We start from the raw sequence: 23,993 nt of genomic DNA on the forward strand, positions 1-23,993 counted from the left end.
TGTTCGTCGAGCTTATGATTCCATTGGCGCTAGAACGATCCGATCTGACAAACGTGGCTACAATATCATCAAAGAGATCGGCGGGGACATTCAGTCTATCACCTGTCCGTGCATCACCGTCAAATAATTCGTCTTTTACAGCTACATTGATGTAATTCGATTCATGAACAAGCCGATGAGAAGGGAATTTTCCACTCTGAACGGTTAACTTTTCCAAATCTTTCGGATTAAAGATTATATTCCTGCTCGTCTTTTTCTTCTTGCTTATTTTTTGTTGGTCATTGTCTTTCGATGGCGATTGCGATGGTTTGGTAACAGCTGGGGCTGAATTTCTACGGCCAGATTTATCGCCATTATTGCTCGCTTTCCTTGGATTGGAAATAAGGGTTGGGACTTTCTGCAAATTTATTAAAACTATCTGACATTATGTAAGTGTTGTCGACTTCAACTTTATTATCTTGCCGTCAATATAATCATAACCACCATGATCATCATTTTCAAAATTTCATAAATTGAATTAATATTTCACCTTAATACGAATCTAGTTAATTGTTTTTTACTTAAGTGTAATACATTGGAAATGGATATTTTTTGCATGATATTCCAGAGGTATAGTCACATGTGTTCAAGTCTGACTCTAATGATTTCTTTTTTCATAAACAGTTCTCATATCTATTTTCATTCTATCAGCATCAATGATGCTCAAAATAGCTAAAAAAAGAGAAAAATATGCAGTCCTCCAACGTCCAAACTTATTACAATGTCCATATCAAGAGGACCTATTTGCAAAACCGGTTGAACGAGAGATCGACGTGTGACATTGATGTAAGATAAGTTCTGCCACAGTGGCGCACCATACTTCAATTTTTTTTTAAAATGTAGAAAGGAGCACACCAGAATCCCCTTCATTATGTTGAAAGATAAATCGGTAAGTTAAAGGTCGGTATATCAAAAAAGGGCAACATTATTAATCCCAAGCATCTTTGTTTGTGTTTTTATCCATTTTTAAATGATTACAAAGTATATAGTTTAATGCACAGGTGGTTAGTGTGTGGCTATGATATGAATTAGTGAAAACATCATTTTGAATTATAAATAATCATATTATAACGAAAAATCAACTTTTCTGAAAAAAGCCACACGCTAACCACCTGTGGTTTAATGCATTTGCTATATGAGTCAATCACGAGGGCGTATGCTATGTTAATAAAAATAGAATGCATGTGTTTAATTGCACATTAACAAAATTAATTAAGATCTTCGTAAGAATTTTGAACGCTCTACATAAAGAAATATGTTCATTAAAGGGTGTTTGCAGAAGGTCTCTGAACATATTTATTATCTTTGAAATTGTTATCATGATTAAGATTATTATTAAAGATAAATTAAATTACATATTAGTCGCATTGACACGTTTATATCTACCAAAGGTAAACTGCTACAAATGGCAGTGCATGTTTTATAACGCGAGAATGATCTTGAAAACAACAAAAACTTACTGTTTAAAAATCCTTTGCAGAAAATGCACGTCCTGTCTTTGTTTACAACAGTTTCGAAGAAAAAATATATATTTAGAAACCGAAAGTCAAGTTGACCCCAAAGTTAATCATCGATGCGCCTGCATTCTTCTGTATTATCAATATCACTAACCATAATTATGTAATTATTGATAATTACTTAAGGATGATTCAACATCATTAACGAAAATGAAAGAAAATATGCATACCTTTTATCAATTATTACTCAGTTATGCAATGTATTTGACATCAGAAAGGCGACAACCATGACATGGAAATATCAAACGAAGTAATTAAAAAGAGTTGTCTTCTAGTAAACAAATGTTTGTTTGTGAACTTACATTTCTTTTCTTGGAGGCCATATACCCAGCATGCCTGTCCCGTCTGCTCAGTCCAGATCCAATGTGTTCGTCACGATTACCTGGCCATAACTTAGAATTCATCCACAAGGCACATATTATTATGAAAACTATGACCAAAATTAATTGCAGTACTTCAAAAAGCTCCATTAAGCGTTGATAACGTTGTGTAACCTATATTCATCACTATATTGAGCTAATTTCTTTAGAACACTATCCACATTGTAAAATGCACATGTTTGAGAAATACTCTCGTCTAGGCTGAGTTAGAATACTATAAACTGTGACCATTTTTATTAAAAGTATAAGGAATGTGGCGTAACTAGCATAATTAGATATTAATTTCGAGAACTTGAGCCCCTCATAATTCTATTTTCTGCAATTGGTAATGTTGATTGCAAATGGCACGTAAGTATCTCACAACAATCGTGTTGGCATGGGCATTCTTTTCAAAAGTCAGAATCAATCGAGTTAACCCGAAATCCCAGATAACGCGGTTAGGTTGTTTACCAATCGGCTCATCGCTAGTTTTGGAATCCCGCGGTAAAAATCGGGCTAACACTAACAGTTGACTCATATAAAGCTTATATCAGCCGGTCGAAACATTCAAGATAACATTCATATCATTGTTCGTCCGTCGTAATTATTATTTCTGCACACGTGGTACAAGGGCTGGGCGGATTTATGGTGTGATTTTGCTGCTGTTGTCACACAGAATATCTGTATTTTATTTATAGATGCATTATTGAAAGAGTCTTATAATGGTTAAGGGTCAACAAAACTGGCGCAAAGCATCAGTAAATAATATCATGGGTGTGATGCAGCGAATAAAATATCCGCGATCTTTTATCTGATTGATATAACGGATTATCTTTTTACAAACTTCAACGCCGTATATCTTTTTTCAAAGAGATTTTAATAAAATGTGTAAACTTATTATACATATATTTCAATATAAATTAAAATAAAAGTTAAGAAGAAGATGTGTCAAACAATGCGAAATAAGCCAGATATTTAATTCTGAAATCGAAAATGTCTGTACAGTCGAATTCGCTAGCATGTATATAATGCATGTACGATGTGAGTCTAAATTTAGTTTTACGGATCATTTTAATTTCCTGCAACGATATCTAATCATATGACACAACGAACACTTATAAAAGACGAATGCTTCGGCTATTATAGGAAAATATGTACGAAATATCTCAGTTACAATCGGCTCGGGGCGCTTATTTGTCTTTGCTGCATTTTATGAAATTCGTCTTCAATGTATAACTTTTCTTGCCGATTTTGTGCTTCTGTAACGTATTTTTATCAATATGTTACAATATCACACATATAAAAATCATATAATATCGTTTTAAATTACGTTATGTACATTGTTGTAACATTATAAACTGATACGCATGACCCGTCAAGAATATAATTTTCACGTTAGACTCAAATACTGATAATTAAACTTATTTGTTACTTCTATGAACCACTGCACAGTCCCAGAAGTGAAATGTAGTGCGGGGCCTGTGTGCCGGACGGTATAAATGCAATATATCGACATGGAGATATGGGTAAGCTTTACATTATTTTATTTTTGTTTTGTTTAAATATAGATCTATTTATTTCAGCTCGTTTTTGACCGCAAACCATTTGTTTATTAAGACAATATCGAGTCCGTTTCGTGGTTAGAACATAAACTTGTGTGTCTAAAAGAGCAGATATTGACAACGCATCCAGAGGGAGATCGAATGTGATCGCTTGACGGTCGCCATATTCACTACACCACCGCGACCTTACATCTTTCTTTTTACCAATGTTAAACTGGGAAGATGACCCATAGTTCTGAAATGTGGTTCATACAACTAGGAAACCTTAATACATATATTCATAATTAACTTATGAACGACTGCTGCATGATTGGCATCAGACGTGATAAGTGATGTATACACAGAAAATAAAGCATACATTTACCGGGCATGTTTTGTTCATATTAGCCTATCTTTGATGATGTGTAGTTTGAGCATGCAGCTTAAATTGCTGCCTATATCAACATATGTTGATCAACCTTTGCATTACACTGTTCTGACTGGAGATACCAAATGTTAGCCTAGATATGGTAGGATTTTATTACACTTGCTGTTCTAGCTCCATCTACCTCTAAGTAACGACACGTCTTATTCTCTGCTTTGCTAGGTCCTATCAAGGGCTCCTCTCGAGTCCGCCACATGCAAACGGAGGCTTATACCTGGATATCAGATACACTGGTTTTCGGAGAAGGATGCATTCCCACAACCAGTCTTTGTGAGTAATGGAAAAGATAAGATCCATGTTTTTGTTAGTTTACATAATACATATATATACTTTGCATGCATGACGCTGTTTACATGCGCAGCATTTATTGAACACAAAAATATGAGTAGTAGCTCAAAAGTACAATGCAAGTAATTTGAGTATAAGAACATTTCTGAAAGAAGAAATAATTAAATTGACACGGGTACTTGATAGTGTAAAGTATCAATGCATCTAAACGAAATCTAAAAACATACAATGACGTAAAAAAATTCACATACAATCTGCAATAAAGCTCATATACATGCATATTAATGAATTCAACACAAAAAATGTTCAAGCGTCAATATAAGATCAAATTCATTATACAAAACAAATCAATATAAATCAATATAAACATGATTAGAGACCTCGTAAACCAGCGATTGTTCATGTGCATTATTTCTTTAATTACGGACGACGAGTTAAGAATTGTACAATATACGTTGAACGACATTGTCATATTACTCCATGCGAGTAATGCGCCATAATGGCCTCATATTAACACACTCTTCTGCAATTAAACACAAATAAAACACGCAAGTTCATGGTGTGTCAGATGGCATAAATGTAGCCGTTATATTCAACACCAAAAGCCGTTCTTTTCAAGTGTCCGTCAGTTGATTTTAAAACGAACGACGTGTCCCATCACTGGTTATCGAATCCGCGTTTCCAGTCTCTGCGATTATACTGACCACCAGAAGTGATTGACGATTGATTGTCACATTGATTATGGTTACAAATGCGCAGCCTGAACACAAATTGTACATGGTATCAGTTTGATAATAAGCACCAGGTTGAGTGCATGATGCATAGAATTTAAAAACTAGGGTAAAATGAGGCGTTGTGGTATCAATTTGAAGCTATATTTGAGCCTCGTTCTGGGAAAACGGGGCTAACAGTTTGTGAGTGAAGTTTCATCATTGATTAGCCTGCGTGGATTGCACAGGCTAATCAGGGACGATACTTTCCGCATTTATGGATTTTTTGTTTAATGGAAGTTCCTTCAAAACGAACATGGTTCTGCTAAAACTGGAGGCCTCCGTGCCACTGAATGCCGATGTGTAATTTCTAATTTAAATATATAAAGTTACAATGCATTGAAATTTGTATAGTATTTTTCAAAAGGTTATGGCCTTATCTTTCCAGCCATGAATGGTGATATGTTGAAAAGTAGCTTGATTCTGGTTAAAATTGACATCAAACACTGCAATCTTCATTTAGAACAGAGAAGGATACGATTTGCGCATGTGTAACCTGTAATGCTGTTCAACGCCGATAAAGGTTGCTGTTATTACGTTGATCATTAGCAGAGCTTGTCGAGTGGTCCTGTTTCCGGCGGTGCTTCCGGGATCGGCGGTGCTCCCCGGCGGCCTTGCTGGCGACAAAGTTGCAGAGTTCGACAAGGAGCTGTGCGACCTCGCAGAGACTTAGAATGGAAAGGCCGATCCACAGACCAATGGCGCCACCAACGTCCGACAGGAACTGTTGCCACTACACGGGATCATAAGAATGGGCGCCAGGGTTATTGTTGGAAAAGTGACTGTGTTGAGATAGTAAAATTTTAACATACTATACACAAAACATACTTCCATATCATTCTGGCGTTTTGGTTCACTTGAATGGCGCATATATTTTCAGCGAATTTCAAATAGACGCATATTCGCAATCTTTTTATTATTTTTTTCCATATACATGTAAAACAAAACTAACGCACTAATCGTGATACTTTTTGTGATATATATTTTTTCTACGTGCTAATTTTACTCATCCTTTAAACTAGGTTACAGATAAAAATATTTATTAAGAAAAACAATTCATGATCAGACATAATGATTTAACTTACCGAGTTTTCAAAAATGTTGGGTATTCATTTAAACGGCTCTCACCTCAATTTCAGGGTACTCCTTTATCATCTCGTAGTTCAAATCTTCATAGTAGATGTTCAGTCTCAGAAAACTGTTACTGAAATAAATGAAGTAGTACGTCATCAATCATATTTCCGAAAGTTTTCACACATTCTTTATTTTAGAAAGCGAGTATCTTTGTAACCTTTATTTTTAATGTTGCTACCAAGAACATATGATTTAAGCATAATTCATTTATTTGAATCGTTCATTTGTTATCATACCTTTACAAGAATGTGTGTTTGTTTTTTATATGTATTATTTGTGTACATTTAACAAATATGGATGTTCATAACTTTTCGCCGTTCAGCGACTTCTTTGACCGAGAAAGTGTTTTTGTTTTTCTAGCTAATCTTAGCCAGAGTTTCAAAACCATTAACATTGGATTGGTATAAGGATGTTAATTGTTCTTTCCTCAACCATCTAGATGAATGTATCAGCTTAATACAGTTTTAAACGCACAAACGACAATTTAAAACATGTGTTCGTAATATTTTGTGGAATTTTTCATGAAAATATATCTGAAACCGTTTTTCACACCAATATATATATATATATATATATATATATATATATATATATATATATATATATATATATATATATATATACATTATGTAGAAGGCAATCAATATCAGTAAACATAGGCCGACAAAATACTTCGAGCAGGACAAGTGACAGTAGGTTATTAACAGATCGCCGTTTTAATGCAAAAATACTGTTGCCAACAGCAACCAATCAAAATACAAAAGAAACAATAAAAGATACGAAAACTGCTTGATTACGGACACTTAAAGCATATGAGAACACGTAAACGACAATTATCGTACAAATATAAAAGACAATCAACAATTTACTTCGACATTTTATCTGCTTTTTACCATAAAGTCCGTTTATCGTCTATCAACATCCGCAGGTTCTTGCATTTCGTCAAATCCATCTCACACACCCCTTGCAGCAGTACTCTCTTTAATGAAAAAGGAGGCGATTAGAAGCGTTTATAGCGGCATTTTCTTTAATACAATGGGGGAAATGAGAAGCTTTTACTCAGTGCTATCTTTATTAAAGTTGGGGAGGGGATGAGAAGCTTTTACTCAGTGCTATCTTTATTAAAGGGGGGGGGGCTAAGAAACCTTTGCGACAGGACTCTCCTTGATAAAAGAGGAGCGAGTAGAAGTCATTACAGCAATGCTCTATTTAATAAACGGGATGCGAATTGAAGGCTTAACAGCAGAACTTTCTTTAAAAAGGAAATGCGATAAGAAGCATTTGTATTTGAATTTTTCCAGGCACAACTGCAAGGCCGCATGGAAAGAGGTTGATGCGGCGGAAGGGGTTTGCCCATTTTGCATGCTTTCTGCATGATCCGAAAAAAAACTGCAGTAATTTAGATTATTAAACCACACCATTCGTTTGTTTTACCCTTTTCCCTTTATTTGTTTCTTCAAATCATACACAATGGCCGATTTGTTGCGGTTGGCAGGATACAAGGATAACGTTTATTTATTTATTTTTAATAATTGAAGTGTTTATTATTCGTCTTTGTTACAGGCAAAACAATGATAATCATTAGTTTTTTTCTACCATAAATAGTTGATAATAAAATTCGCAATACTCTTTTCAATACAAGGGAGACGACTGAATCGTTTTTCTCTACAACAAGGAAGGTAATTCGAGTCAGTTTTAAATAGTTTTAATTGACACTCTTTTATACAAGCCGCAGAAAACAATGCACGCTACATACTGAATAATTCTCATCAAAGTCTCCACCAGAATATTCAACCACTAAATTACAGCTTGGCGAATTAGCTACAGAATATAAATGTTATGTTTATAAATATATGTTATTTTTACAAATTTAAACAATATACCGGCAATTAAAAGTATTCCTGTTACTGAGTTTTTACGGTATAGAGGAACTTACTGCGTAGTCATCCGTGGGCCACTGTCTTTGACTCACACTCTTCACGTATACTGTCTCGCTGTGAACCAAAAGCAAACAAAACCAAAGATAAATATAGTATAGGCTCTAAAGTATTACATTATGATATGTTTTAACTTGGGTATATGCACTGTTAAGTACATGAGAGTATTTATATGCACATTACTTTATCAGATATGTCAAGGGCAACGTGGGCATTTTATGAATGTACGAAACGTGTCAGTATGATTGTTCTGTTTCAAGTATAAATCTAATATCGGCTGAATTGTTTTAGGTGCCGACATTAACTTCATTAACGGACAATGCAGGCTGCCCCGGGGGCGACACATAAAGGGATCTTTTCACGCTTTGGTAAATTGACAAAATTGAAAAAAGTTGTTTCAGATTCGCACATTTTCGTTTTAGTTATGATATTTGTAAGGAAACAGTAATACTGAACATTTACCATGGTCTAATATAGCCATTATATGCATCTTTTGACGATTTTAAAACCTAAAAATTATAAAGCGTTGCAACGCGAAACGATTGAATAATTTGGAGAGTTCTGTTTTTGTCGTTAAATTTTGTGAAACTACGAAGATTGCTTATATAAGGTATAAAATACGTCAAGTATGTGTACTCGGCGGAATAGCTCAGTAGGCTAAAGCGTTTTTACTTCAGGACTCTGGCAGGACTCCAGGGGTCACTTGTTCGAAACCTGCTCCGGGCAATGTTCTTTTCCTTTTTTTTAATTTTATTCTTGATTTTTTACTGGAGCTTTTACGATCCAATGTTTACATTTATCAATATAAAGCATTTAATGAATAAGTTAAAAAATGCCAAAATCTGTGAAAAGGCCCCTTTAACGCGCGTCCATTAAGGAGTTTTACCCTCAGAACTAGTACAACGGTTGCTGTAGTAAATTGCAAGAATTGTTGTACTTACTTGCAAGGGTTCAGGCATGCGCATACTGACACCATCGTCTCATAGCGACGTTCTACCGCGGCCTGACACGCCGTCTCTAAAAATATCAACATTCACAGCAATATGGGTATTGAAGGGTTGGGGTAAAAACGACGCACTTAAGTTCAATATTTGATGTTGCGGTGTCCTAAAATATCTGTAAAAATAAGCATTAACGTAATTATTAAAAGGTTTTCAACTTAACTTGCAATAAGAAAAGCAAAGATTATTTGTTTAACTGACCATTCTATGACACCTTTCAGTTTTATTTAGCGCGGCGACCAAAATAAGTAGGCGACCAGGTTTTTGCTCTTATTTCTTTTTAAAAACACCACCGAAAATTAAAAAAAAAGAAAAGTTTGCTTTTTGAACTGCTGTATTGGTTAACATAAATTAAAAAGACCGAGTTACATTTGACATTGTATTTATGCGCGTTACTTATCTATTCCAGAAATGTTATGTATTATGGTAGAACGTACCTTTACTTAGGTTTGTCTTTTTTTGCACTTAAAACCTCTATCTACGCATGTAAAAGAAACTATTTTCAAATATTACATTAATTTTAAGCATCAAAGAAATAATTAAACATTTCTACATATATACACGCTACATAAAAACACGTTTTTGAAAACGTAACGGTAAATGTACACATGCGCCTTACCGTTTTTGGATGTACATCTTTCAAGCGAGTCGTTGAGGCGCTGTGCAAGGTACTCCGCATCGTCGCTATGGCAACCACACGTGCTTACGATATCCTCGAGCACGCACGCGGAGTAGCAGGAGCGCCTCGTGTATCTAACCCCGTACCTGGCCTCGAAGTCCGCGCCCCACTCGCAGTCCCCGTACGTACCGTTCAGGCGTTCAACCGTGACCTTTAACATGTGAGCAGGAAATGATACATGGAGAAAAGAAGATTTTCACCGATCAGGTGATTTTTTACTCTAAAATCTATTTAGATCGATACCTTCTTTTTCACGTGCAATTGAAATTGTATGTTTCTCTGTGGATTGTTTGTGATAAATTGCGACCAGCATTTTTTACATAACGAATGTTATATGACATGGTGTAAAAATGGCGAAATCGCCCAAGATGCTCAAGTGAAACTTGAAAGACAGGTTTGTCGGCGCAACCCAATCTATATATAGTATGATACCAATACGTTAGACATGGATAGCTGACGTGAGCGCAAGTTTTCAATGACATAGAGAATACTAGGTTAGCGTTGAATACAGAGAAGTTTATGTTGCGAGGCTTAGAACGCCGGAAGCGCGAGCCTTGGCGAGCGCTTTCGGTGTTCGAGCCGAGCAACATAAACTTCTCTGTATTCAACGCTAATCCTAGTATTCTATTTATCCCATTTGATTTTTTCAACGTGACATTTAACATAAATAGATCTAATAACCTTAACAATAATTTTAATTCAGTCATAAAAGCGCTTAAAATCTAACAAATTTAACCATGCGTAGTGATATACATGTATTTGTTCTGGTACGCAAAATAGTCTTTAAAAAATTCACACATAAACTGTACAACAAGTAAAAATATCACCATATGCCTACATTCAATTTTACGCAGTATGCGAATTTTAACACATTACGACCGCGAAAAGATGATTTTACTTTACTATAATTCATTTTATTTTCGAAAGAAAATGATCAAAATCCAATATGGCGGCGATTGCTACTGACAAAATGCTGTCGATGTCAACATACATGTACACCATCGACGACCTAGTTCTGGCTACCATAACTTTAAATGTCGCTTTTTATGATTTTTGACTGGGTCGACTTTGTACAGGTCTGTCAATCTACTAAATAAACTGTACGCTGAAGTTTCTTTAGCTATCGACGACCTTGACAATTTTGACGAGTAAACAGACAACAGCGACTGACACTTCATTTGACAAAATATACAGGGCAATACGTTTTCCGACTTCGGACGACGAATTTAAGGACGCGCAGAACGTGTTTTTATATAATGTTAAGGGTATGCCGTGTGTGATCCGATGCATCAATGGCGCCCATGTTAAAATCATTTCCCCGAGAACAGGGAACGACAAAAGTACAAACAGAAATCAAAACACGTAAGAACTAGTATCTTACCTTTAATTATCCTTTAAAATCCATCTAATAATCCATTTAACTCAAAAATTGACGATTTTGCATCTAGGGTCTTTAATAATTATTTTAGCATAGTTAAATAAAGACCCTTATGCCATTCTATCACAAATGAGTTTATGAACGCGATAAACTTTCTTCTTCGTCACACGCTACGTCATTTACTGTACATTACTGCTGTTCAAATGAACCGGAGCAGTTTATCTAATAATAGCCGTTGGTAAACTCGGTTGCATTTGCAGATTTCTGCATACAAACATAATTATGTTTAAACTTGCACAATGTTTTATTTATCTATGGTAAATGCCCTTATTGTACGAGAAAATAATTTAATATATAAATACACAAAGAATGGAAAACATTCCAGTACACAACAGATAAATGAGCAGAAAATACCCGTGTACAAAATGGGACGTTCCCAATTCCAGTGTGGTGCTATTTTACCATCTTATACTTTACACAGCTCTATGCCTAACGTGAATTAAATAGGAAAGCAAACATAGCAGATTATTCATGAACTGTGCGATATGTGTATGGCTTGTTGTACATTCTTAATATTTAAGTTAAATGTCAAAAGTAGATCTATATGCTTTGGTTATAAACAATGCACATTACACGAAATAAGGAAAATGTGATCAATTGACAATTCAGATATGTCGACATAGATCTACAGTACATGTAGAAAACATGTGAAATAAGTCGCGTTTATAATAAATCATCAAAAAAATGGGGAAAATGACGCAATAAGTATGTCATTTTATGACGCCATCAATCAGCTGATTCATTATACGGATGGCGAAAAATTATGTCATATGAACTAGATTTAATGGTCGTATAATTTTGAAGCTTAAGTTTTGTCGACTTTGTTTCTTATAAAAAATCATTCAGTGGTAAGGTAAATATAAATAAAAAATATAACAAAACAAAAATCGTGTAATTTTATATTTTATTTCAACATTTCTTTTGGTGAATATGTCATATATATATTTTTCTGCAAACTATGCACATTTTCTTCTAATGGATGACCTTAAAATTCGATCAATGAACCAATCGACCTAATTTTAGCGCATATCGCATGACGTCATTTAAAAAGTAGTCCGTGCACGCGACAGGTATATTTCACAGTGTTGAATACAAGCAAGTATATTCCACAACGTGTTATACCGTCAATGGCGCTGTGAAAATGGGATAAAATGAGGAATATGTTAAACATTCCGCAGTAGTGCATTGCCGTTGAACAACCGTTTGCATTATTACATACAGCTCAAGTGTTATTAAGAGGTGACAAGGGGATCTTATCTCAAACTTAAAAGAACGAATCCTTCACAAAAAGTCCTGCTATCAAATACGAACACTCGACAGACGACTAAGTCACAATAAAGTATTGGTCAGGGATCGTTTATTTCATTGAAAACTCTTCCGTTTACATGTAAGAAATGGAACATGTAGAAACAAAGTTTTCCACGAAGGTATGATACTTAATCAACTTAGTCTTGAGGTATCACTTGTGCAAACCTCTGCAGTTTTTGCGACGAAATCGTATTTTAATCATCTATTTACATGCAGTTCCTTGTATTTTGTCTGCAAGATTTCTATTAAAACCGATTTCTAAACAGTTTTGCTTAGCAAATATTTGGGAATAAGTCTCTTGCACGGTCGTTTCAATATCTTAACGAATAGCCTAAAGCCATGTAGATAATTTACTGTGGGTATATTAATATTATTTAAGGCGCATTTTCTATCTATTCAAACAATTGTTAAAAATTGTTATGTGTTTACACACCTTTCTTAATAAACGACTTTTTCCCACGGGATAAACGTCTGAAAATGTAAATCAATATACCAATACTATCACCACAGTAGCCGCTGACCAATTATCCCCACCTCCCTAAGAGCAGAGATAACATAGATTGATACTAAATTTTCATTTTACTTTTATAAACCATTACCCATCCAACTTCACACACAGACGTTAAAGTTGGCGCGGGGGTTACATTAATTGAGCCGAACTGAAAAGACCAAACAAGGATCGGTTTACTCTTATTGAACCGTGAAACTTTGAAATGCAAAATGAAGGCCAATTGGGGACTATAATTGCTACTTTACAATACTGATAAACCAACTGCATCGAATATATGGCCATTAGTTCGTGTGGGTTGAAACATTAACGTTGCACTCGTATCATTATTAATTCAATTATTTAAACGGTTAGCAGCCTTTACTAAAAGTAGGTATTAATGAATGATCAATATTACTAGGTTTGTCAATTTACGTGATTACTGTTATCGAACTGTTCAGCGCATTATAATGGGTAAAGACTTATGTTCAAACAAACAGTTAATTATCTAAAACTAAAACAAGTTAAAACCATTTTTTGTCTAAATATCAAGAATGCCCCCAACTATACAGCCTTTTCTAATATGTAGCATAAACACAATATTTTGGAAAATGAAAATATTGTTTAGGGTAAGATATGAGCAAATATTTTAAATACTGCATTATACACATGTCATTAGTGTACACAAATTGTGTAAGTATGCAATTGTGTGTCTTATAGTTGATTTGATATCCGGTATACATATGCTAGATATGATTTTAATATCCAAGTTCGTTCTACAGTTACTGTATAGGTCAGGCTCAAACCAGCAGATCTACAATTCAAGCAAGATATTATATATTGCATATATGTAAAAAGTATCACTTACATTTTTTTAATTCCTTGAGTATTTGATATGTTTTATTATGGGAAATTTGAGAATTAGTTTATTTATTCATATTTAGTGATATTTTGATAACCCGAAAGAAGGCCTTACCAGTTTGAGCCCTATGGATGTTTCCATGGATGCGGGCACGTGCATTCCCTCGTGCACGGGGTACGGGTAGGTTCCCGGCTCGTGGACCTGTATGCGGGCTCCATAACCGGTCGTGATCCCCTGTAGGTACTCCATGGACTCCATGTACAACACGAGTTTCAGACCTGTCGGTGTAATATAGTGTATGAAAGCTGTCTCAAACTATGCAAACTATCAATAAATAAAAACATTAACAAAATCGTAAACGTCGCTTCCATGATTATTCGACATCACTACCCTCTCCCGGCAAAAAAGACTGATTCCACCTTTCCTTTTTTGTCTGAAAACTCCACTCATCTTGAAAACAAAATTTTCAAGTGCGTAAGATAGCATACTGGTTAGTAAGTTAGTATAGCTTCATCATTCTAGCAGCAATACTTGCACGAAACAAAATCCGACTAATGGACATACGATAATATTAATGCTTTTCTTTTAATGACTTCCTACCCCACTTCCAGTTCCTCTAAGACTAGCGGCATAGCAGAGACGTAGATATAGAGGATATTTGTTGGATTCGGTGGATTATCGATTTTAATTTACGAGTGATCATAGAAAATAATATTTTCACGAGTGGCGCAGCTACGAGTGAAAATATATATTTTCTATGATAACGAGTGAATTAAAATCGATATTTCACCAAATCAAACCAATTTTCTTTTTATTGTATGCTTTTTTCACAGTTTAAATACATTGTTAAAGAGTTAAACCGAAGAATTTCGCTTGGATAATGACGTCATTTCGTCAAAAAATGACGTAATTTCACAGTAAACAATGAAAATTTTCGATAATTTTCACTTATAATTTTCACTGTTTGAAACAGTGAAATTATCCATTTTAATTCACTGATATTTCTCTATAAACCACAGGAAAGCATAAAATAAAACATGTTATATACGTCTCTGGGCATAGAAACGAACTGCAATAGGTAGAATAACATAGTGGCAATTAGAAATTGGAAGCCTTTGAACACGCAATATCTAGAGACACCTTTGGGGTATATTCAATATACTCTTCGGTTACAAAGAGTCAATATTACTGTATGAATATTCCTTTTGTGACCAGCTTTTACAAAAATAAACATTAGTGATGTCACTGAAGTATACTACAAGCTTTCCAAACGTTCATATCAGTTTTTATGTTCGCACCATCCGTATGTACCATATGTATCAAACATGCATTTCATACAAACGAAACATATTACAGTACAATTAAACGCCTTTTACTATCATAAGAACTAATGCCCTCATATAATTGTTTTCGGCGGACTAGGTCCATTTTGAGATTTACCGTAATTACTCAAAGTTTACGGACACTATAATTTGGACATCCACTCTTTTTTTAGCAAAAATTATCATTTTTCGAGACTCTAAATTTTTGGACAGTATTTTACAAGCGCGTGCGATTATTCGTTGCAGGAAATGCCTTATACACATTACATCGTATCCGATCGATTCAAATTTTAAAGTTTAAGAGTATCTCTAAATTTTCGAACAACTGTATTTCGGTCTCTAAATTTGTGGACATCTTTTTGAAAAATATTTCGTGTAGCTAAATTTTTAGCCGGATTTTTTTCGAAAAAATCTCGGCTTATAGATTGATGTTGTCGGGCGGGCGGGGGGACGGGCGGGCGGGCGGGGTGGCGGCGTGCTCGAAAATGTTAAAGTTCTTATTTCATGGTATAACTTTGGTATGCTTGGACCTAGAGTCTTCAAACTTGACATGAAGGTTGGCCAGGATTAACAGATGACCACTGGTCATTTCAAGGTCATTCATTTGAAGGTCAAGGTCACTGTGACCTTCAATATAAAAAATGTTAAAGTTGTTATAACTTTGGTATGCTTGGACCTAGAGTCTTGAAACTTGACATGAAGGTTGGCCATAACTAGTTAGTAACCACTGGTCATTTCAAGGTCATTCATTTGAAGGTCAAGGTCACTGTGACCTTGAATGTAAAAATGTTAAAGTTCTTATTTCATGGTATAACTTTGGTATGCTTGGACCTAGAGTCTTCAAACTTGACATGAAGGTTGGCCAGGATTAACAGATGACCACTGGTCATTTCAAGGTCATTCATTTGAAGGTGAAGGTCACTGTGACCTTCAATATAAAAATGTTAAAGTTGTTATAACTTTGGTATGCTTGGACCTAGAGTCTTGAAACTTGACATGAAGGTTGGCCAGAACTAGTAAGTAACCACTGGACATTTCAAGGTCATTCATTTGAAGGTCAAGGTCACTGTGACCTTGAATGTAAAAATGTTAAAGTTGTTATAACTTTGGTATGCTTGGACCTAGAGTCTTGAAACTTGACATGAAGGTTGGCCAGAACTAGTAAGTAACCACTGGACATTTCAAGGTCATTCATTTGAAGGTCAAGGTCACTGTGACCTTGAATGTAAAAATGTTAAAGTTCTTATTTCATGTTATAACTTTGGTATGCTTGTACCTAGAGTCTTCAAACTTGAAATAAAGATTGGCCAGTACTAGAAGATGACCACTGGTCATTTCAATGTCATTCATTTGAAGGTCAAGGTCACTGTGACCTTAAATGTTAAAATGTTAAAATTGTTATAACTTTGGTATGCTTGGACATAGAGTCTTCAAACTTGACATGAAGGTTTGCAAGCACACTTAGATGACCACTGGTCATTTCAAGGTCATTCATTCTAAGGTCAAGGTCACTGTGACCTTGAATGTAAAAATGTTAAAGTTCTTATAACTTTGGTAGGTAAAAATGTTAAAGTTCTTATTCCATGTTATAACTTTGGTATGCTTGTACCTAGAGTCTTCAAACTTGACATAAAGGTTGGCCAGTACTAGAAGATCACCACTGCTCATTTCAATGTCATTCATTTGAAGGTCAAGGTCACTGTGACCTTCAATGTTAAAATGTTAAAATTGTTATAACTTTGGTATGCTTGGACCTAGAATCTCAAACTTGACGTAAAGGTTTGCAAGCACACTTAGATGACCACTGGTCATTTCAAGGTCATTCATTTGAAGGTCGAGGTCACTGTGACCTTGGATGTAAATATGTTAAAGTTGTTAATACTTTGGTATGCTTAGACCTAGAGTCTTCAAACTTGATATGAAGGTTGGCCAGAACTAGTAGATGACCACTGGTCATTTTAAGGTCAAGGTCACCGTGACCTTGAATGTAAAAATGTTAAAAAAAAAAAAATTGAGATCAAACTTTCCTAATTGTCAATTCAAGTTCATATTTGTGACCTTAAATGTTATTGTTGTTCATGTATATGCATGCATTCAAAACATAACACAAGGTTTGCTCATGCCTTGAAAAGTACTTACATTTCATTTTGACCTTTGAACAATATTTCAGTAATTTAAGTATTGCATTGACAAAAACACGAAAGGTACTTTCCTGTCATTTAAATCAAAAATCCGGCTTCAATGCGGTCATCTCCGACCGCGGAACTCTTGTTGGACACGAAACAAATCATTATTTTTTAGTGTCCGAAAACTTCGAGTAATTAAGTAAGTTAGTTCATTCGCAATAGTGGGACAGTTATACTTGTAAACTGAAGCTTGGTCATACCTCCTTCCGGTCCAGGTGTCATAACGGTGAACTTGTCATTGTCCAATGTCCAGCAGTTACCGTACTCGGGAGTGCCGTGGAGTCTGAACATCCTGCGGAGATCACGTGGGGATGAATTATATGGGTAACTAGAGGTTTTTCTCAAAAGTGGTATTTCTACCTAGAGATGTTGCTAAAAATGATATGGCTAATTAGAGGTATTGCTCACAAGTGGTATTGCTAAGGAGAGGAATTGCTAAAAAGTGATATTGCTAACTAAAGGTATTGTTTTAAACTAGTATTGCTTACTTAGTCTAGAGTTTTGCTCAAAAGTGGAATCGCTAGCTAGACTTATTGCTCAAATTGTGATTTGTAACTAGATGTATTGCTCAAAAGTGGTATTGCTAACTGTAGGTTATTCTAAATTAGGTATTGCTATAAATAGGTATTGCTAAAAAGCTAAAAAAAGATATTAATTTGGTTTTAGCATAAATATGATATAATGTTTATTATCGTGAATGCTTTTTAAAATGGCATTTACGCAAACGACGTGGTTTTATTCGCGAAACTCGATATTTTGTACGCGCGTGTGTTTGTGCGTGCGTGCGTGTGTGTGTTTCATACGATTTGCTTTGTTATAAATATGTGACTACGAGTTTGTTCTTTTACATTTGAATGTGTTTTATTTACAAGAATATCAGAGTAAACAATGCATTTGAGCCTCATTTTCTGACAACTAGTATATGCGTCATACGTCTTACTGTGACTAAAATATATGGCTACAACTTTGTACAAGTATGTGCATCATACGTTTGGCTATGACTTACATATGTGACTACGAGTTTGTGCATCATACGTTAGACTGGGACAAACATATGTGGCTTTAAGAGTGTGGACAATACTTTTCACCATGTATTTCAATTTTTTTGACTACCTAAGAGGTTTTTCAATGCAACTGTGTAATGTGTGTAAAGGGTTTTACGAAGTTAACCCATTTATGCCTAGCGTCTAGAAAAAAGGCCTTTGAAAACAGCGTAGACCCAGATGAGACGCCGCATGATGCGGCGTCTTATCAGGGTCTGCGCTGTTTTCTCAAAGGAATTTCTGTAAGAAATATTCTAAATAAAGAAATAAATATACGAGACATCTCTAATTTTGGAAATAAATTGATCCAATTTTGAAGGATGGGAGAGTCCACTAGGCATACATGGGTTAAATACGTGTGATTTTGTGAAAAATCTGACGTTCCTGCCAAACGATCAGCTATCGGTTGCTTATACATTGTAAAGTTAGTGTGAAGTGCCAATAATGAACAGATCACTATAATCATGTTTGTATCCCAGTCCTTATATTTCTCCGTACTAACCCAGCACCACAGACCCTGCCGTTAAATGTACAGCTTAGCAACATGTCGGTGATGTTGTGTCCGAGTCGAACCCGTTCATTTCTGAAAGTATACACCATTTAATAATCACATATGATCATTCATGCCAGTTCTCGCAACAATACATAACAACATGACCATATAGAATAAACGCAGTGGAATGCAACTAATGAATTGGCCACGAATTAAAATTACACCCATTAATACCCCTGTACACCCATTGCACTTCTAGAAACTAAAGGCATATATGTTATTGAACGATTTCCCGCATTATTATAATATTCATGCTCCTTTTAATTTTAAACTAACTTTATCTCGAAACCAGACACATAAATAAAACCAAATTTCTATTCACGCGTGTAAGAAAACTCACCTGCGGATGTTCATGTACAGTGTTCTAAAGGCGAGTTCGATCTCTTCCTGTGAGTCCTTCTCGCCGTCGTACTCGTTGTGCAGCGGTGGCGGTGATGGCGGCTTGTTCGGATTGTACTTGCTTGGATCAATATCCCCGTACGTGTCCACAAGCCGCTTACGACGCTGAAAGACGGGGCCGAAACGGAAATAATAAATGAGCATTGTTCTGAGAAAACTGGGGTTAATGCATGTGCGTAAAGTGTCATCTCAGATTTGCCTGTATAGCCTGCACATGGACGACACTTCACGCACATGATTTGCCTGTATAGCCTGCACAGGGACGACACTTCACGCCTGTATAGCCTGCACAGGGACGACACTTCACGCCTGTATAGCCTGCACAGGGACGACACTTCACGCCTGTATAGCCTGCACAGGGACGACACTTCACGCACATGATTTGCCTGTATAGCCTGCACAGGGACGACACTAAACGCCTGTATAGCCTGCACAGGGACGACACTTCACGCACATGATTTGCCTGTATAGCCTGCACAGGGACGACACTTCACGCCTGTATAGCCTGCACAGGGACGACACTTCACGCCTGTATAGCCTGCACAGGGACGACACTTCACGCACATGATTTGCCTGTATAGCCTGCACAGGGACGACACTTCACGCACATGATTTGCCTGTATAGCCTGCACAGGGACGACACTTCACGCACATGATTTGCCTGTATAGCCTGCACAGGGACAACACTTCACGCACATGATTTGCCTGTATAGCCTGCACAGGGACGACACTTCACGCCTGTATAGCCTGCACAGGGACGACACTTCACGCACATGATTTGCCTGTATAGCCTGCACAGGGACGACACTTCACGCCTGTATAGCCTGCACAGGGACGACACTTCACGCCTGTATAGCCTGCACAGGGACGACACTTCACGCCTGTATGGCCTGCACAGGGACGACACTTCACGCACATGCATCAACCCCAGTTATCCCAGAACTCGTTTCAAATGTTCCAACAAAAACATTTTATTACGTCTTGCTTTTAGATACATGTCTCACAACAAAATGATAATTTGCATAACAGTACATACATGTACCTTTTATAATTTTTAACATAAATGCAACAAGAAATATCTTTAAAAAAGATATACGGCGTTGATTGTGGTTGCAGTTAATGAAAGGTAAAGACTTCAATGAATGAGATAAAAGATAGCGAATGTCTTTTTCTGTGCAGTTCTTAGCTGCAGCAAACGCAATACGGGATGATACGCGGAGTTTTCGCGGCTTATTTTACATTATTACATATTGCTGGTCATAAACGTATAGATACAAAACCGAAAACCAAAAGAAGAATGGAAGTGAAATTAAAACATATGAGTCAACCGGCCACACGCGAAGTATCCGTATATATTTTAAATATTTATACGCGCGTTCTTCGAACAAACCTGTTTTAGTGGTTTGTCTGGCGTTGCTATTTGATTCGATTTTTAACAGTATCGAGAATCATTGCGCTCATGCTTAATTCATTAGTCAATATGATGGCATAATTCTTGTTAAATTAATTAAAAACAATATTTATCATGGTATTGTTGTAAAACACATTAAGAATCTATTATTGACATATATGATATCGCTGGATATCTTCATTTAACATCTGTCTGGTCTAAAGAAAATTCTAGTTCACCTAGTTCACGCTATAGCGTCTTTATTATGTAACGATTATTTTCCTGGCCGCGAACTCCGATCAGCACATAGGGTAGAGATGACCTGTATGTAAACTCTGACATTCACACACAGTGGCCGCAAATTGACCCGATATACTTCGCGAGTTGAAATGCAATGTGAGTCTTCGCTTCCACTGCTCTCTATACTTTAACATGTTAACATGTTGACAGGAATATGGAAGTTAGTAATAAATATGAGAAAATAGCCTTTAAGTGCAAACGTTCTCGCGCTGAAAATCTTCTGAAAATAAAAGGTGGACGCACAAACTGTATTGATGTCGAGATTGAGTGTAAAACTGTTCTATCTATTAAGCCTTTTCATTAGATATAAAATTGTTTCATGCTGAACACGCAGTAAAACAGTGTTACAAAGACGCGGACATGTTTCCAATGTTCTGGTCGTATTCTCAAATCAGCCAATGCAGTCAATGAAGTGTATTCATCTGTACTTGGCCGCGTGAAGTTTTATAAGAATTCAATTGGACGCTAACAAAGGGCAGGCTAAGGTGAAAAGCTGGCTTAATACAGCTTACGCCGAAAAAAAACAACAGACGAATAGATCATTGTACACACGTCAAATTGAAAACCCTGCAGGAACCTCCAAAGCTCAATTCAAAAGACAAATCCTTTTTGGAGAAAATGAATTTAATGTGAAAAAAATATTTAACATGCCAAATAAAGCAACACTGATAGCACACTGGGATATTTTCAATATAAAAAAAAAAACATTAAGAGAATCAAAGCTACAAATAAATATCTTTTTAAGTGCAACCTATCAAACACAAATCTATGTGATATATGTAGTTAACATTTTGAAACAATAGAACACCTTTTTCTGGGAGTGTAAACATATTCAAACACTATGGAACCAATTGACAAACTTTCGAAATAAACAATAATAAAATGTTAAACTGTCTCTCTAAGACATCAGTTTATCGGTAAATACCTTCAAAATACCAGAGGAAATATTAATGAATGAAACATTTCATATTCAGCATGAAATACAGATAAAACAAACACCTGCTATGAACTGGTTTATCATGTTTTCAATTTTTCAATTTATCAATTAAATTAATATTCAATTGAAAAAGAATTAGACCCCAACAACGATTCTCTTCACATAGTTGAACATAAATGGAAACACATTAAATGTTGATAATCCAGTCCAGTTGTTTTTAACCACCCTATGCAATGCATCTTTATTTATAATGATTATGTGCGGTTTTTTAAGCAAAAATCACAAACAACCGAAGAAAAAATTACACATAAACACTTGTTTAATCTTAAAGAAAACACAAGGTCAAACATATGTATATTTAAGCATATCTTGTATAACATATTTGAACATGCTTGCTGTTTCATGGTATCACTTTGTTTTGTAATCATATACGTGTGTACATTGCATGTTTTACTTTAAATAAAATAAGTGTGTACATGTACCTGGTTTGGAACAGCTTCGTTTTGCGACGTTTCAGTTACGTCTGTATGCGTCCCTTGTCTTTGCGTGTGGCCTTGGTTACCATTTGGAGCACTTTGCGTTGACCCTTGGTAACCAGATGGAGATCTTTGCGCTGAGCCTTGGTTAACAGTGTGTGTGCTTTGTGTTCGGCCTTGGTGAACAGTTGGAGCGCTTTGCGTTGGACTTTGGTTACCATTCGAAGTGCCTTGCGTTGGGTCTTTGTTGCCAGGCGTTGTTCCGGTATTTCCATAGGGGTCCCAATCCGGGATATATTGATTCGGTGCAACATTTTCAGGTTTTAACTTTTCAACTAATTCTTTCAGTTTATCTGCACCAGTATAATGGTTCAGTCTCCCTTTATGTAACACATTCACGTTACAAACAGTTATCCGCGGAAAGCGAAGATCCGAGAATCCGAGTTCCACCTTGGTAACAGTAGGCCAAGAGAAGAACTGGTCTATGAGATACCACAGGTGCAGGCTCATCGCCCCCAAGGCACACAGAAGTAGGAAACACCAGATGAGCTTCGCCCACCAGAGCTTGGCGTTGTTGATGTAGGGGACTCCCACCATGGACGTCTTCTCGGCGAAGCGACTCAGGAGGCGCCGAAAGCTCTTCTTTTTTCCCTTGGAGTCCATGGAGCCGCCGGTGTCACTGTTATGACCGCCATTTCTATAAGATCTCTTGTCTCCGTCCTAGAAGAACAATCACATGTATATAAGGCTAAACAAATTTATCAGCTGTTCTTCGCATTTGCCACACAGTGTTGTCCTATATGTCAATTTAACCCACATCCGACTTTCAAAGGGATAGTGTTGTTTTTGTTGTCAATGTTGTTTTTGTTGTCAATGACGTTGTTCTAACTTATTATGTATTTTTTACAACAAAGACTATTTTCGTCATAATAATATCACATCAACAGCCAAGAACAAAAACTTGGCCGAATTATTTTTTTTATTGCGCTCATTCGCTCAAATAAGTCGAACAAATTATCAATCTATTGTGACTAGTAGTAAAGTGTTCATCGGCATAACCCTAGTACTAGCAAAAACGGTGCCCTATTTGTTGGCATACATAATATGATAGTATCTAAAAACACATTTTAGGAGATTAGGCCAGCATTTTTTTATTATTTGTTTTACGGGAGCGCCCGACCCTTATTTTCGACAAATAAACATAAAAGTCACTTTCGTTTTTTTATTTACAATTCACCCGCCGACCTGGTATTTTATCCAAAACTAGGAAAAAAATTCCGCAGATTGTCGAAGTGTTGTTCAAAATTTGTTAATAATACGGGTTGTTTCGTTGTGCCAAGTCGACTTGTAACGCTTCAGCGATTTTCATTGGCTATTGCAGCCAATACCTCACGCTATTAGCCCCCATATACTTTATTTAGAAAAAAAATGCAATACAGCTTCTGAAGAAAATAACATTGGGTCCGGATGTTCGTATGTCCGTCAAAGTCACAAGAAAGTTTTAATTATTTTTCTTGACACAGTAGCAAATTAACATGCTTATTATTCTTCACTAACTTCATACATGTTTTCGAGATCACCA

General features: G+C 36.0%; 2 protein-coding genes across 3 annotated transcripts in view; both read right to left on the reverse strand.

The window, feature by feature from the left end:
• Positions 1 to 2,294, reverse strand: part of LOC127860496 (helicase with zinc finger domain 2-like) — a 268,978-nt gene extending 266,684 nt beyond the window's left edge. For both annotated transcript variants that reach the window (XR_008039821.1, XM_052398602.1), the window contains exons 1-2: positions 1,859 to 2,294; positions 1 to 397 (exon numbers count right to left, since the gene is read on the reverse strand). The exon at positions 1 to 397 is cut by the window's left edge and continues 776 nt beyond it. Coding sequence is in view for 1 of the 2 variants with exons in the window: in XM_052398602.1 (XP_052254562.1) it covers positions 1 to 397; positions 1,859 to 2,026 (565 nt within the window). In the remaining variant the exon portion in view is untranslated. The remainder of the gene's footprint in view (positions 398 to 1,858) is intronic.
• Positions 2,295 to 4,924: 2,630 nt separating this feature from the next.
• The window catches only part of LOC127860773 (amiloride-sensitive sodium channel subunit beta-like), a 31,333-nt gene continuing 12,264 nt past the window's right edge, over positions 4,925 to 23,993 (reverse strand). The window contains exons 4-14 of the mRNA XM_052399049.1: positions 22,418 to 23,131; positions 19,250 to 19,413; positions 18,859 to 18,939; positions 17,514 to 17,605; positions 13,920 to 14,083; positions 9,651 to 9,861; positions 8,972 to 9,047; positions 8,030 to 8,087; positions 6,987 to 7,072; positions 6,088 to 6,163; positions 4,925 to 5,692 (exon numbers count right to left, since the gene is read on the reverse strand). Coding sequence (XP_052255009.1) covers positions 5,468 to 5,692; positions 6,088 to 6,163; positions 6,987 to 7,072; positions 8,030 to 8,087; positions 8,972 to 9,047; positions 9,651 to 9,861; positions 13,920 to 14,083; positions 17,514 to 17,605; positions 18,859 to 18,939; positions 19,250 to 19,413; positions 22,418 to 23,131 — 1,947 coding nt within the window. The 3' untranslated portion in view covers positions 4,925 to 5,467. The remainder of the gene's footprint in view (positions 5,693 to 6,087; positions 6,164 to 6,986; positions 7,073 to 8,029; positions 8,088 to 8,971; positions 9,048 to 9,650; positions 9,862 to 13,919; positions 14,084 to 17,513; positions 17,606 to 18,858; positions 18,940 to 19,249; positions 19,414 to 22,417; positions 23,132 to 23,993) is intronic.

The sequence above is a fragment of the Dreissena polymorpha genome, chromosome 15 (assembly GCF_020536995.1).
Source record: "Dreissena polymorpha isolate Duluth1 chromosome 15, UMN_Dpol_1.0, whole genome shotgun sequence".
NCBI lineage: Eukaryota > Metazoa > Mollusca > Bivalvia > Myida > Dreissenidae > Dreissena > Dreissena polymorpha.